At 47.2% G+C, this 14,631-nt stretch overlaps 2 protein-coding genes across 2 annotated transcripts; one reads left to right on the top strand and one right to left on the bottom strand.

Annotated features, from left to right (window-relative positions):
- The first annotated feature begins 369 nt into the window (after window positions 1-369).
- TCTN1 (tectonic family member 1) lies at window positions 370-8,317 on the top strand. Its single transcript, XM_010137595.1, has 12 exons — window positions 370-493; window positions 1,218-1,381; window positions 1,777-1,864; window positions 2,176-2,285; window positions 4,007-4,027; window positions 4,454-4,579; window positions 5,171-5,296; window positions 5,679-5,761; window positions 6,098-6,238; window positions 6,528-6,684; window positions 7,712-7,837; window positions 8,174-8,317. The coding sequence occupies exons 2-12, from the start codon at window positions 1,250-1,252 to the stop codon at window positions 8,315-8,317; spliced, it is 1,254 nt and encodes a 417-aa protein (XP_010135897.1). The 5' UTR covers window positions 370-493; window positions 1,218-1,249.
- Window positions 8,318-9,909: 1,592 nt separating this feature from the next.
- HVCN1 (hydrogen voltage-gated channel 1) lies at window positions 9,910-13,987 on the bottom strand. Its single transcript, XM_010137594.1, has 5 exons — window positions 13,760-13,987; window positions 13,163-13,267; window positions 12,519-12,750; window positions 10,312-10,424; window positions 9,910-9,975 (listed from the first exon to the last, which is right to left on the bottom strand). The coding sequence occupies exons 1-5, from the start codon at window positions 13,955-13,957 to the stop codon at window positions 9,910-9,912; spliced, it is 714 nt and encodes a 237-aa protein (XP_010135896.1). The 5' UTR covers window positions 13,958-13,987.
- Window positions 13,988-14,631: the final 644 nt, after the last annotated feature.

Raw genomic sequence — 14,631 nt, 5'->3', positions numbered from 1 at the left:
ATTATAATTAATACTAATATTATATTAATAATTACATCTGATATTACACTAATATACTCTAATATTATACTGTCAGGCTCGTCCCTTCCCCCTGCATGGTCTGTTACCTTTCTTCGTGTTGCTGCTCACAGTTTCCTCTGCTAAGATAAAACATGTTGGAGAATTCTTAACTTTGTGACTGAGCCACAGATTAAAACAATACAAACCTGCCAGGAAGGCACAATTGCTGTACAAGTTTGTGTTAAAAGGAGAAAATCTCTTCAGAGCTTTTTCTGGTGCTGCCTCAATACATGACAAACCTTTAAATTATCTGGGATTCTTTAAATCTAGTGGACTATTTATTTTATTATTGTTGTTTGCAGAGGTGACAGCCGTCTTTGTAGTCAGAAAGCTGCTGTGTATTCTCTTGATGTTGAAGCAAATCCACCAGAAAGGATATTTAAATTAATTGACCAAGTCAATCCCAGTGTTTTCTGCATTCATACTACAAACTGTAAGTAGAATCGTTGCCAATACATAAGTGTTGTCAGCTCTTTAGGTAGCAGAGAGTAAAATGAAAAGCAGCTAAACTTTGTCAGAAAAGTGGTTATTGTGTATGTTCACAGGCCTTACCTTGTAACCTTTCCACTGGTGAAACCGTGGAGTTAAAATATCTTGAACTCTCGTAGTCTCCTTTGTTGGAAAAAAAAGGGGGTTGTTTTTTTTTTTTAAATAATTTAGCATCCTCAATAAATCACATTTAAAGTTGTTTCATGGGAATCTGACTCCTTCCCAATCTGTTACTGAAAGTGTGTTACAGGCACCAGTGGTACAAATCCTTTCTGGCCAGCTGTGAGGTGACTCGCAGGGCAGTGAGAAGTGATGAGTACCATGTTCTCTTAATTTGCTGATTAATGACATTTAATGATGGTGCAGTAGCCCTCCAAATACTTCAGATGGAAACTGTAGGCACTAACTGACATGTCTTTGTTTTGGAGCATACACCGTTCAAATGGTGATTTTAAAAAAAGGGGACTAAGCTCTTGCCTTAAGTTTGTGCTCTCATGGATCTGGTGAAATGATGAATTAGTTAAGACACCGCCTCGCTTTTCTCTTCAGAAAAAGCTGCACTGATATTTTTCCATAGCAGAGTCTAACAATTCCAGAAGGAAACATTGTTACTAAATACCCTATCTTTCATCCTAAAAGTTACCTCGTTCTTTCAAATGTTTTGACAGATAAACAAGCACTCTCCTTCCCTTCCCCTGAAATGCCGACCTCGGAAAATTTTGATCAGTTACTTAAACGGTTCGGAAGTGCTTCCTTCAGTGCTGAGCCGGACAGCTGGGATACGAACCCAGACACTGAAAATCCCGATGCGAATGAAACTTCCAGATACGAGGTAAATAACGACCTGATTCATTTCCTATTAGAGTGCTCCATAAAAGAACAAGCGAGCGTTGTTTGCACCTGCAGTTCTTCTGGAAAAGACAAACTTTATTTTGTCTGTTGGTCTATTTGGTCTTTATAGACACGTAGTAAGAAGTGGACTGTTTTGTGTTAGCTTACTTAAAAAATGAGCTAGACCTTTAAGATCTTTGAACACTAAGTAGCTGTTTTGCTATTATAAACATAAAGCTGTTAGCAGTAGCTTAAGGATTGATGCAGAAAGTGATATACAGCTATCATGGGATTAAGTATTGCTTTTGTTCTGATTTACTGTGAATACAGAGACTCAACATTTTTCCGTGGACTGAAGCACACCGCTGTACTTGAATCTGTTGTTTTATTTGGCAGTATGGTGTTCCAGTACAGACCGTGGATGCATTTCTACGACTACCCAGTCCTGTTGTCTCCTCTTGGTGCTCTGATGCAAATCCTGCAGGTTGGAAAATGCGTCTGAATTCCGGTTTATTTGCTTTAGAGTAGTTTGCTCTGACTTGAGCTTAATCAGTCAGTAAATTGGCAGACACACAAATGTAAATTCAGATAAAGATTCTGGAACAAATGTTTTTCAAATGGCTTCTGTTTCTCTGGGGTTTTTTAGACATAGCTTGGGAGCTGCGTTGCACCTACATGCAATAGAAATCAGGTTTGGCTTTTGCTTATACTTAAGGTTCTTGCTTTGTTTTTTATTTCTTCTTTTCATAATTACTCTTTAATTTCATTCAGTAATACTCTGTGGCATTTTCCCAGGGTTTTTAGTAAACCGGGCTACAAAATGCATTCGATCAGTAAGTGTGGAAAAATGTGACACCATTCAAGCCCTTAGTATGCTGTTCTACATCAACTCCAGCATTTTAGCAGTAAGTATGACCTGAAACAGTCGTAGTAATGTCATCACCGTTGATAGTACAAGTCTTTTTGCATCTCCAGAATTAAGTAATTTATATTCACTAAAGAATATGGCATTTGATTCAGATTTTTAAATGGTAGATTGGGAAAAAAAAGTTTTCAAAAGCTTTTCCAAGAACCATAGTGAGAACATTTCCAGACAGCGAGGTACTGTGCACGCATGCTGAGCCTTCCTTATACTCCTCAAAGAACACAATCTTCTACCCTGCTGAGAGCAAATTTGTTTGTATCCAGCCTCCTACCAAAGCCACTCTGTGGGTATTTTTCAAAGCTAAGCTCACTTTTTCATTGCTTTTTGATCTGGAGGACAATGTCTTATGTAGAAATATATCCCCTTCACAGATATTCAGGAAGACAAAGAAATCATGCATGCAAAATTGAAATATAATTATGTAATACCTTACCCTGATGATAGCTCCTTCCATAAGCCGAAGGTCATCACGAAACAGCAAACTCTCCACCATTACAATGCTTTTAGTTTATGGAACTATTTAAATTAATTTAATTAGTACTCTCCAGTGAGCAACTGCTTAAAGACCCCTTCCAATCTCCTCGCAGATTCCAAAGCCAGCAACAGTGAAGGAAAGCCCGCTAAGTAGTTCACGCTCTCACGGGTGGATCATTCTCCTGATCCCTGAGGACCTCATAGAAATCAGAGAAGGGTTGCTCAGAGATGTTAGATGTTGATCATCCTGCTGTGGAAGAGGTGGAGAGAACTCTGCCTCAGAAGGGCTTTGGGTGTTCCCAGTTCTTGGTAGCTGCAGAACCAGGAAAGAAAAACCATGCCTCAGGATGGGCTCCAAGCAGCCGAATGGTTTTGAATTAAAAGATGACTTCCCCTCCCTTGCTAGAATGGAACACAACATGTTACCCGCGTGCTGTTTGCCAATTACAACAGCCCAGCTTAGGAGAGGTCAGGTTTCCATCCAAAGTACGTTGGATGTTCAGGAAGGTTCAGATGCAAGGACTGGAGAAGGCTGAACAGGTGCTAGAGATGGTCTGTGGGAAGCTCCCTTCAGCAAAGGGAGCTGAAGGTGGGATGTGACCATAGAAAAGTGACTTGGTACTCTGGACAGGGTGGTCACAGGGCAGAGCAGGGAGCCCTTCCAGTGCCAGCAGGTGGAGCTGCCACCAAAAGAAATGGCGAAACACACCATCAACCCAGGGAGGCTTGCTGGGAGCCCCTGGGGAGAGGATGGTAGGGCAGTTCCCTCAGAAAACCCCATCGTGATGAGCCCACACTCCCTGCCAGGCTCGGAGGTTGAAGTGATAGGAAGGCTGGGTGACTGTTGCAGTTAATCTCTGCTCTCTACCCTGGCCTGTCCAGCAGATCCACAGGGCATTGAAGATTCTTGGAACCCTCTACCAAGATACTTGTCAGCTAGGCCTGATGGAAAATGGATGGGATTCATCAAGGAATTTTCCAGTTTCTGTCCAAGGATGAAGATTTGACTATAAGATTTTGCCTGCTAGCCCCAAAGAAGGGCAGTTACTGACACACTACCCGCATGCTGTAGTGTGTGTCCAAACAGTTCCACAACGTGAACGCTGTTGTAACAATACAGAGTTAAACAGGCAAAGCAGCGAAGCCTTCGAGTGCTTTACTTAACTGCTACTAGTAGTAGGCCTTACCCTTGCTGTTGTTTGAATGTGTTCTTTTATTCTCCTCTAGGTGCCCAAGTCCAGTCAGACGGTAAGTATCCTCCTTACCAAGTTAGAACATCTGGGGGCAAAATTCTTACTCGTGTATTGTCACTGCGAGCTTTTCACTTACTGTCAGAACAGGGACTTGATCCTTAATCTTTACATTTAAAAATGCCTAGAATTTTCCATCAGTAATGATACTTAGCAACGCCAAGATAATATGCTACCTGCAAGCGTTTAAGCCTGACACATCCCCCTCCTATAGAACTCTCTCTTTTTTAGTAACTCCCTCTAGTTACTTAAAAATAGAACCTTTTGTTGAACTTCAGCGACACACGTAACGCGGCAGATGTTCAGGATTACTGACTGCTGTCCCCGCGGAACAGAACCCGCAGCAGTCACGAACATAATGATACAGAGAAAGCCACAAGTAATGACAGACAATATTGAGAAATGTCACGAATTTGTTTTCCAGGTTAATATTACTGTCCGGTCCGTAGCTGTCCAGTCTCTGAATGGAATGCGGACTTTACCTCATGGTAGCGATGTCCTCAGGCTCCCTATGATTTTGGATGCATTGTGCATAAATATAGTTCTTGGGGTAGGTGTGGCGGTTCCTTTCCTCCTCACGTTTGATGGAAGGCATGTATGCATCAAATCGCTTCTGATTCACGAATGACAAAGATGTGGGAAAGGCCTTGCATGGTTCCCATGGATTGTGACGTCTCCAAAGCAAACGTGACAGGAGAAACACTGGCTTTGGGATAAAAGGGTGTTTGGCAACAAATAATAACTGCATGCGGCACAACACTGAGACAGGATGAAATCCTATTATTGCTGTCTGTGTATGACATAACAGAAAATAACGTGAGTTTAGAATCTACATGACACTTGGGAGAAGGTGACTTCAGGCACAGCGGTGGCAGAGCCAGAGGAACACGCAGTGCAAATCATCTAATCTTTTCATCTTAAACAGATGATCACTGGGCTTCTGCTTGGAAGAGGTTTATCAAGAAGTCACTTGGGAAGAGGTTCCGGCCTCCAGCGGATATAGTTTCTCTGCCATGCAGTTGAGTGTTTCTTAGGAAAGGAAGAAAGAAAATAATACTTTGATAGTTTTCGATTCCTTTTTTTCTAGTTTCATACTCGTCTATATTTGTTCTAACTAATATCTAAAATGTTTAATTTTCAGGTGAGTTACCACATTATGTACACAGACGCAGGAGAAATAATAGAAGCAGCTGCTGCTTTTGTCTTGGGGGCAATTAACAAAGAAACCCTTTCAATACAGCAGAGCTTTGAAATCAGCTTTACTCAGGTAACTGCTGGAGGCGTTACGGATGGCTTGTTGAAAGATGTTTAATTACAAAACTTATTAAACTTGAATCAGAACAGTTGTGAGCAGCAAGGTAAAATGTAACTAGCCCTGGATACGCAAATGAGGCAGCATTTCAGAACTGGGCAGTAAAGGTCTCCAAGTCTGTTTTTCACGTTTAGAAGAGTCATCTGGTGACTCTCCAGAGCTGCAGCTGGTGACAGCAAAGCCTGCCCCAGCGTCAGAGAACCGTTGCGGTCTTACAGAGCGCTCCTGCTGCTACCACCGTTCAAGGCAGTTGATAATCCTGACCTAAGCGACCTATTTCTATGTTTTCCAACCATTTCAGTGCCGGGTAAGAACTAACCCTGTGTTTGTGTGGCAGGTAAATACCGAACCAGTTCCCCTCAGTGGTAATCCCGGTTACGTTGTTGGACTGCCTGTCAGAGCGGGCCTCCGGCCACAACGATATCCTTTCCCTGGTGAGATTTTGTTTGCAGCACTTGTTCTGGTCCATCTTCACAACCACTTTCTAGTGTAGACACCTGTAAAATGTATCTGTTCTTTACCAAGGTCAAAGTGTGCTTTTTTGGTATGTTTTAGAAGTAGTGAATGACTCTAGTCTGCTGGCACGTTTTAGTGAGGCAGATTTACACCTTCATTGCACACTCTAGCGCTTTTTCACAGTGTTAGGAGGAGACTTGAGCTATTATAGCATTTTCAGATACATTTTAAGGATATGGTTCAGGATTCATTCTTCATGATAGACATCAAATACTGAATTTCCCTTTAACTGCGTGTTACATCTGGCATCATTCAGAATACTAACAAATACAGTCAACTTACCATCCTGCAAAGCACGTCCAGCCAGGACTGTCTGGCAGCGCAGGGAGCCAGAGCCCCGGTGTTATTTGGTTTTAACATGATATCAGGCTGTACATTACGGTAAGAGGATGTTTCTTCTTTTATTTAGTGCTTTTAACCGTCTGACAACCCTTTCCATTAGGATCCGTTCAGGTCCTGGGACATTTAGGCTGCTGCAGGAGTATGGGGAATGGAGTATTTAATTATTAAAAATGTCATTTAATTAACGATGGTCTTTCTCTTGAAAAGATTGTGTACATTAGCAGCTGTAGCCAGAAGGCTTGAACAGTGCATAGAGCAAGAAATTATTACTGTGTCAAACAGATTTTGCTTTAACTCATCTTTTTTTTGTTTGTTTCTTTTCTGGAAGAATTACAGCAGCTACGAAATGCCAGCCCTTGACTCAGACCCTCCTGGATTTACTGAAGGGACAAAACTTTCCTGAATATGTGGCCTCATTTGGAAATTCTCAAGCCCAGGATGTGCTCGACTGGGTGCCGATAACTCACCTCCACACCTCAGAACAGGTGAAAGTCACACCGCTACCACCCCCTCGTCGATCTCCCTGTCCTCTCTCCCCAGATCTGTACCTGTACTGCAGCAGCAGCTGAGGCTTCCCAGACCTACGGGGCGGAAAACGCAGAAACAAATGGGAGGAAAAGTCCTCCTGGAATATTAAAAACCAAGGGGTTTCACTCTTGCTGTAAGGACAGCGTTTACTTTTAACCAAGCCGGTATCCCAGCACCTCAGTTATGGATCAGGACAACAGGTTAGGTACAAAACAACCCCGTTGTAGCTACAGTTTAGTCTCTTGCTCTTTAGCTGGGATGAAGCACACACTGAAAGAAGTACCAGAATCAGTGCTTCTTCTTGGCGCTCTCATACCAGGTTAGAGTAAGATAGCAGAAATCCTTTAAAGCACAGAAACAGCGAGCTAAATGACTCGTTTATTGTCCACATCTTCTGGCCTGGCCCTTTTCCACCCGATGCCATGCAGTCCCTGCTGCGGTGGTAGGCAGCGCTGCTTGGTGACTGCAGAATGGCAGCACCCCCGCAACAACAGCTCATACAGTGGTTTCTTTCATGCTTTTGCAGATAAACAGTGAATGATTTCTATAACTAGAAACTTGGCAGCTCAAGAAAAAACCACCTAAAAATATTTCAGATTGTAACTTCAAAATTCTGCCCTAGCAGGGTTAAGGATTTTTTTCTGCCCCAGCAAAATTACTGAAATAAGTCTCCCTGCTCAGAAGAGCCAGCTCAGCACTGTCACTAAGAGCTAAAGCCCTGCTCTGCTCAGATAGAACAGTCCTGCCTGAACAGGGGCTACAGAGGTGGTTTGTCACCTACGGAGAAACTGTGGGGACTGCCCGCGCCAGGGCTGCCAGCACCCGTGCTGCCTGCACAGGCTGCGGGCCAGGCCTGGCGGTGTTGCTCTGGTAACCTCCCCAAGCGAGCTTTCTGGGGGTGTTCTGGCAGTTCAGTAAGATGAATAATTAACGTGGTCACTCTTGTACAAGTCAGACAATGAGAGAATTTCAAACGCTTTTCAGAGCTCATGCCAAATACCGGTATCGCTTGAGGTAGAAGTGAAGTGGACTAAATATGGATCCCTCGTCAACCCACAAGCCAGAATAGTGAACGTTACAGCAGCGATCACTACCACCACATTGAAGCAGGTATGAACTAAACAACAGCATTTCAGATAAAAAGAAGGGCTCATTTTGGTTAGGTATCAGTGGGGCGACAGTGACTCGGCTCACCTCTTTATCTAAAGGTCACACATCATATCAGAATGTTTCGCACCCAGTGGTTTCCCAGTTCAAACACAACTAGGGGCTGCTTGCCAAAGCACACCAGTAAAAACCTATACATCATTCATGAAAAGAGAACACAGGACTGTGCATGAAAAAACCCCTTATTATAAATTACAGCCGAAAATACACCCAAGTCCAGACAAAGCAGACGTACAAAGAGAAGACTGAAGCTAATGACTGTTTGTATTTTCATTGCAGCTTCCCTCAGGAAGGGAAAGGACAATTCCTATAACAAGTTCTGTTATTTTCACTGATATTTCTTCACCTGCAGAACCAGGCTATAAAGCCTGGCCCACCATTAACGCCAAGTTACCCTTTGATTTTTTCTTTCCATTTGTCTAAGGTAAGTCTGCGTCAAGGAAAAAAGCACCCTATTTCTGATTTTTAATCCATTTCCTAAAGAAGGGTGGTTTAGCCCATCATGGTGATGGGCCACCAGTTTCTTCCAAACTGTGGACACACTGGGTTAAAATTGGCCAATAGAGAAAGGATGAGCCCTTGTGAGGGCTCATAGAAGCTTTAGGGCTGGAAACCTCCCATGTTAAATGGAAAGTTCCTAATTCTGCCTCTGCCGAGAGGAGGAAAGGTTGCAGTACGAGCTGGCTCGAGCTGGCCAGTCGGCACACGCACAGCCACCAGCACATCGGCTGCTCCGAGCAGCGCTGGTCTGAGCCGCCTGCCTGGCAGTGCGGAGGCAGGAGGGGAAGGGAAGAGCGCAGGGACATGGCGCGGCTCCAGAGGAAACTAGGTTTCATTATTCTGTGAACAGCAGAGCTAAATTGTTAATTAAAGTCATCATGTGCTATTAAATAAGGCCTCTGCTTTATCTCTTTTCATAGATGAATAAGCCACATATTTCCAGCTGTTTTTCCCAAACCACTCATTAATTACCTTTCTTTAAAAATCCGAACAGTTAAGTGATGGTTTTGGACAAGTTCAATGACCCTTCCAGCTGACTTGGGCTGAAATCAACTGGAGACACCTGCTGCCATCAACACCTTCCAAAAGTCCCACTTCACCATAAAAGAGTCTCTCCACAGGGACCTTCTGGTACCTGAAAAAGTTCACGTTGTGTTCAGACACCAGCCTGGTCCCGCAGAACGTGCTTCCTAATGGCTTTTCTGGAGTCTAACTGTTCCCAGCAGTCCACTCACCTACATCTGTTCTTACAGCTTCTAATCTTTTAATGCGTTGATTTATGAGCTGTGGAAACAAAGAACGTTATAGCCCAGCGGGCTGCAAACGAACACTCCACCTGGGAGACGAGATGAGAGGATGCAGTATCGGCCCTCAGATCTGCTGCTGAGGACAAAGCAGTGTTTGAGGTAGGAGGGCACGCGTTTGCCTCTATTTTGGTGCTGGTTTGACTGTTGACTAAAGGGGTGGCGTGTTGGTGTTTTGGCCATGAACGTTATATAAATAACAAAGTGGCACAAGCAGCAACAGAAATGAGGAAACTACCAACAAAACGAAAAGAATGGTTGGCAAAGAAGAGACGTCCTGACAAAGAACGGTCAGCTGGAGGAGAAGAAACGAGCTGTTCAGCCTGCGTTCTTATCATGTGTACTGCAAGATTCTACAAGATTTTGCAACATTACCACAGAAAAATGAAATAATTTAAAATAAGCGGTACTTTTGCGGATGTATAGCTTGTAAAGATGGGTCTTTATTAAATTATTTTGCAGTTTTGACTGTACAGCTGTACAAGAAAGGTCTCATGAAATCACCGTTACAGGGAGTACACGTGATTAATTTTCTGGCAAAACTATTTTTGCAATCCCAAGATCTAATCAAAGCGTGGCCAAACAGAAAATGTTTATAGATAACACTATACAAGAGGAAGCAAAGAGACAGAAAAGCCTTTCAGGACAAACCGGGAGGTTTCCAGACTGCACTCTCCAGGGCAGACCTGCCCGCCTCGGCAAACGAGCTGTCTATTTTTGCTCGCTGAGGAGTCCGTGCTGTTTTAATATCTTGTTAAGCCTCTCAATTTCTTGCTCCTGTCAGAGACAAAAGGCAGATGGTTAACATAGCTCTGACACTGCAACACTGGGAAGATCTGTGGGAACTGGGAAACTATTTTAAGGTATCTCACTGCAGTAAAACAGGGCAACCCGGCCAGAGCAAGTAGGACAGAGGTGGCTGTCACCCCTTCCCAGCCACAGGAAGCACAGGCAGGCCAGGCAAGGCCATGGCTCCTCAGCCCCGCTTAACCCACCGCTTTCTGGTGAGGAAACCAAGCTGACCATTGCAACCTTGCAGAAGGATCCCAGATCAGCTTGTCCCGGGGGAGCAGCCAGGAGGTGAACCTGTTCAAAGTCAAAGTGTGTTCTTACCTTCTCTGCACAGCTCTGCTCCAGCTGTCGCACCTTCGTGGCAAGTTTCAGGTTTGCTTGCTTTAGCTTGGACACTTGTTGTTCAGAGCGGGTCTTCACTGATAAAATTATTCCTGTGAAACAATTCACAGTGGATTCGTTTTTCAGTGTAGAACAGGCACGAGCAGGAAGTTAGTAGTACACAGGTCTGTGCTCGAGGAGAGAAACGTGTTCCTCTCGAGCTCTGGTTCTGTCATCTTCAACCCCCCCTTCCCAAGTGCTTTTCTTAATGAGCAGGGTTTTAAATCAGCCACCCCAGGGATCCTGATACTGGTACTCTGCTGGGAAGAGGCAGTCTGGCCTCGGAGCTGAATTAATCAGTCAGACTGTCACTCAAATCCTGAATTTGAATTCGCTCCCTCGGCAGAGCCTGGGGGGGATGTAACCAGCAGCGCTGTTGCCACGAGGGGCTGCCTTTTAGCTGGTTTCACGTTGCTGGAAGCCCTGCTCTAACAGCAGTGCCAGGGGCACCAGGCTCGTCCACCCCTGGGGCCGCTCGCTCTGGACGGTGGAGCGGGACGTGGTGCATCATCAGGTTTTTGCTTCCCTTTGTGTGGCTGCAGCAAGGACACGCAGTTTCTCATGACAGCAGGGGTGTCATTTCTCTAGTGAAACACTGTTAGGTTTGTACTCATGAACGCAGCCCCCACAGCAAAGGCATTTTCTTCCCACCCTTTTCCGAGGCGGAAAAAAATAGGAATAGCTTGGTAAGAGGATGAAGAACATCATGGTCTTCATACCCAACAGAGCTCTGACAGAACAACGTGCACGAGGACAGGCCCCATGCCCGGGATTCTAGTGCGGGAGGCAGCAGGCGTGGGGTTCAGGGGTTCATTTCTCTGAAGACAGAGCAGCGCTGCTGCTTATTTGCATTGATAACACCAGTCCCCACCTGCCTGTAACCGGGTCCCGGGCAGTGACCGAAGGCAGTGAACCATGCCCGGGCTCAGACACCCAACACCCAGAGCCTGGAGCACATTTTCTGTCCCCTGTTACTCCAAGCAGGCAGGCATGGCAAAAAGCTTGGGGGAAAAGCAGGAGCACCCAAGGAGAAGGGCTCTGTAAATACAATACTGTTCTGCTGCAAAATGGTGTGTGAAGAGACACGCAGGTTGCTGCGGCTCGTGCAGCTGTGCACGAATGCAGTTCCCCTCTGACTTTCGCTCTGAACTAAGAAGAGCCACAAGCTGCTCTCACACCTTCCCCCTTCCCGGCCACTGCTGCCAACGGGGCACGTTCTCCTCAGCAGAATGGCAGAGGGGGCTGCAGGGGATGGAGACCGCCCCAGCCGTCCTTCCCTCTTATTGCACCTCGAAGAGCTGCATCAAGTTCGGAGCACTCACCAGGAGCGCACTCGTGGGCACAGGACGGTACCTGGGCTGAGGTTTTGTGCAGGAATTAAGGATAATCCCACTGCCACTTCTTTTTAAATCCCAAAATCTCTTTCCCAAGAAGGAAGAAAATGTTTCCAGCTACAGTTGTTTCAGACGTGTCTGAGTTTACATCTGTTTGCAGCAGCTTACCACAGCAGAGTCAGTCAAGCCTGATTTGGGGACATTTTATATTCCTCTTTTCATGGTAAACCCTTTGAATCCAAGCAAGAAAGATCCTGAGTGAGATCAGGACGTTCCCTGCAGCATCCCTGGAGGGATGATGGAGTCGCAGCAGAACACGGGAGCAGGAAACCCCACTCTGCTACAGCAGAAGATTCAATTCAGGAGGGCAGGGGTTTACCCCTTCTGCCCCGTTAGTGCTGCCAAAAGCATCCTACGATGCAAACCGAAGACGTGAGCCACCCCGCTCCAGGAAGGAGTGGGGCAAGAACAGATTACTGGTTGTTTTTAGGGGCATGCACTAACACTGCCGTGCTAGAGCTGGAGATCTCCACCAGTGTGGGCCAGCTGCTGCGTCCCTATCACCGATGGGCATCACACCAACACAAGCAGCAGACTGCTGCTGCTCCAAAGAAATTACGGCCTAATTAAGGCCGAACTCCAGCAATGGAAACCACAGGGGTGAAACTCTGAGTTCACAAGGAGAGCAAGACCCCGAGGTCTCGCAGATGGCTTTAAGAAGGGAACAAAGATGTGAGCCCAGATAATTTGAGTAAGGTCGGCAAATCCAGCCCACGCACCAAGGAAGGCTCCCAACCGGCCACGGGCACCCACCGTTGATAATCCTGGCCACCCGCCACAGCCGCAGGAGTATCAGGAGCCCGACAGCTTCAAACTCATGCTCCCGGAAGACGAGGACAATGTCAAGGATGAACGACACGATGACGACAATCCCATCCAGCACTTCAAACTTGTGGTGGAAGAACTCCCAGCGGTAGACAAAGACCTTAAACCCCACCTCAACCAGGAAGATGGTTAAAATGGAGAGGGAGAGGTAGTGGAACACCTGGGAAAAGAGCGCAAGTTTAGGGCAGCCTGGAAAACGTCTACTGCTCAGGGGCACGTCTGATTTGGCTCTCCAGGGAGGGCTGGGGACTTTTCTGAGGGAAAACCAGAGCAAGCCCAGCTGGACAGCCAGTGGCTCGGGGTAAGCCAGCCAGGAGAAGAGCGGCAAGAGTTCAGCTCTGCTGCAGCCGAGGAAGCACAAAGCTGGTGCAGAGCGGTGTGGGCCGAGCCAGGCTGACACTGCAAGGCTGTCACACGGGTCCCTGCGAGACCTTCATCCATGCACCTGTGACTGCCGCCTCGGCAAGGCTGAGGGTTGAGGTCCTGCCTGCCTGCCTGCTTGTCCTGCTAGTGGATTTGAACACCGAAGAGAGGGGAATCATGGTTCAGGTTGACACTTGGCTGCATTTTACCTTTGGGGCGATATGGTATTTGTCCGGATGGATGATTTCCAAGTCCATAAGCAATTCCCCAAGGACCAACAAGGCATCCAGGATGACCAAGCAGACAACCGCGATCTGTCAGAAGAGAAGAACTACCATGAAACCCTCTCCCAGCGCAGGCAGATCAGCAAGAGGAGCTGACACAGCCTTTGGCTAAACGAGCCCCAGCAACACTGGTGCAGGTGCCTGCCTGGACCCTGCCCCGCATCCCTGATTCCGCTGGTTGCATTTCACGGAGCTTTCTGTGGCTCCCACCCAGGACTCCCACCAAACCCAGCCATTTCCCACCACTTGGCATAGAGGGTCTCGGGGAGCTCGAGCTGGGGGTGAGCATGTGCCTCTGCCGGCACCGTGACGAGCGTGTACTGAGGCTTGTCGCCGCTCAGGAAGCATCTGTGCCCGCTGCGGAACGGCTGTTTCCGACAGGACGGCCCAGCTCGGAGGCAGCAGCCGCACTTGCAGGTACCACGAGTGCTCACGAGCTCAGCGCTGCTCCCAGCCCACCTTGAGCTCCATCCCACATTCAGCTCTGCTGTCACAGGCACCTTTGAGCAAATCTCACCTCACCTGAAACCTGTGGGAGCTGAAGAGCTTTTTCATGATGTGCTGGAAGGAGACGCGGCTTCTGGTGGGTTCTAGCTTGATCTCTGAATCCGGCTGCTTCTCCCCATTCTCCTCCTCCTCCTCCTCCCATTTCTGATAGTCGTTGCTCCACTGCACGGGGTCATCCCCCACCACCGTGAAGTGCTTCAGATACCTGGACATGGCTCTGGATCAAGCTGGCATCACCCTGCCAACGTCTGGGGGAGAAGAACAGAGCATCACCTCCCCGCCCGGGGCTGACCAAGGGTGCCAAATCTCCCGCGCTTCACCCCAGAGAGCGTGATGCAAGTGGGACGCTTTGCTCAGACGCGGCTGGCCAGGCGGTGTGGACGGGCCCTGCTGACGGGAAATTGCTTAACGGTGGTGCCGCTTGTTTTGCATCGCCTCCCACAGCACATGCCGCCGAGCCCCCGCTGCCCTCCCCGGTGCTGTTTCCACCCCATTGTGGTCGTGCTGCTCTACAGTGAGGAACTTCCTCACCGGCTGTTCCCATACATCTCAAAACACAGCACCAACTACGGGACTAAAAACCAGCAGCTCTTATCTCGTGATGCAAGGGGAGGCAGCCGCCGATTTCCCAATGGCAAAAGCCACCGTGTTTCCGTTAGACACTGATGGACAGAGTTATTGGAAGCTGGAAGCAGGTGATTTCCTCCCCTTCACTTGCTCTCTCATCCCCTATACGCTGGGGCAAGCTGCTGGTCACACCAGGTCTGAGACAAACCCTCCACTGAGCTCCCAGAGCGGCTCTTGACCCTCCAGGTGGCCGGGGTTGCAGCCCAGCTGCCCCCGGGCTGACCAGGGCACCCTCACTCTCCAGCACACCTCCAAGCTGA

Source organism: Buceros rhinoceros, unplaced genomic scaffold, assembly GCF_000710305.1.
Source record: "Buceros rhinoceros silvestris isolate BGI_N320 unplaced genomic scaffold, ASM71030v1 scaffold15836, whole genome shotgun sequence".
Taxonomy (NCBI): domain Eukaryota; kingdom Metazoa; phylum Chordata; class Aves; order Bucerotiformes; family Bucerotidae; genus Buceros; species Buceros rhinoceros.
The sequence above is the reverse complement of the archived record's forward strand: the minus strand, read 5'-3'. Positions and strand labels throughout refer to the sequence as shown.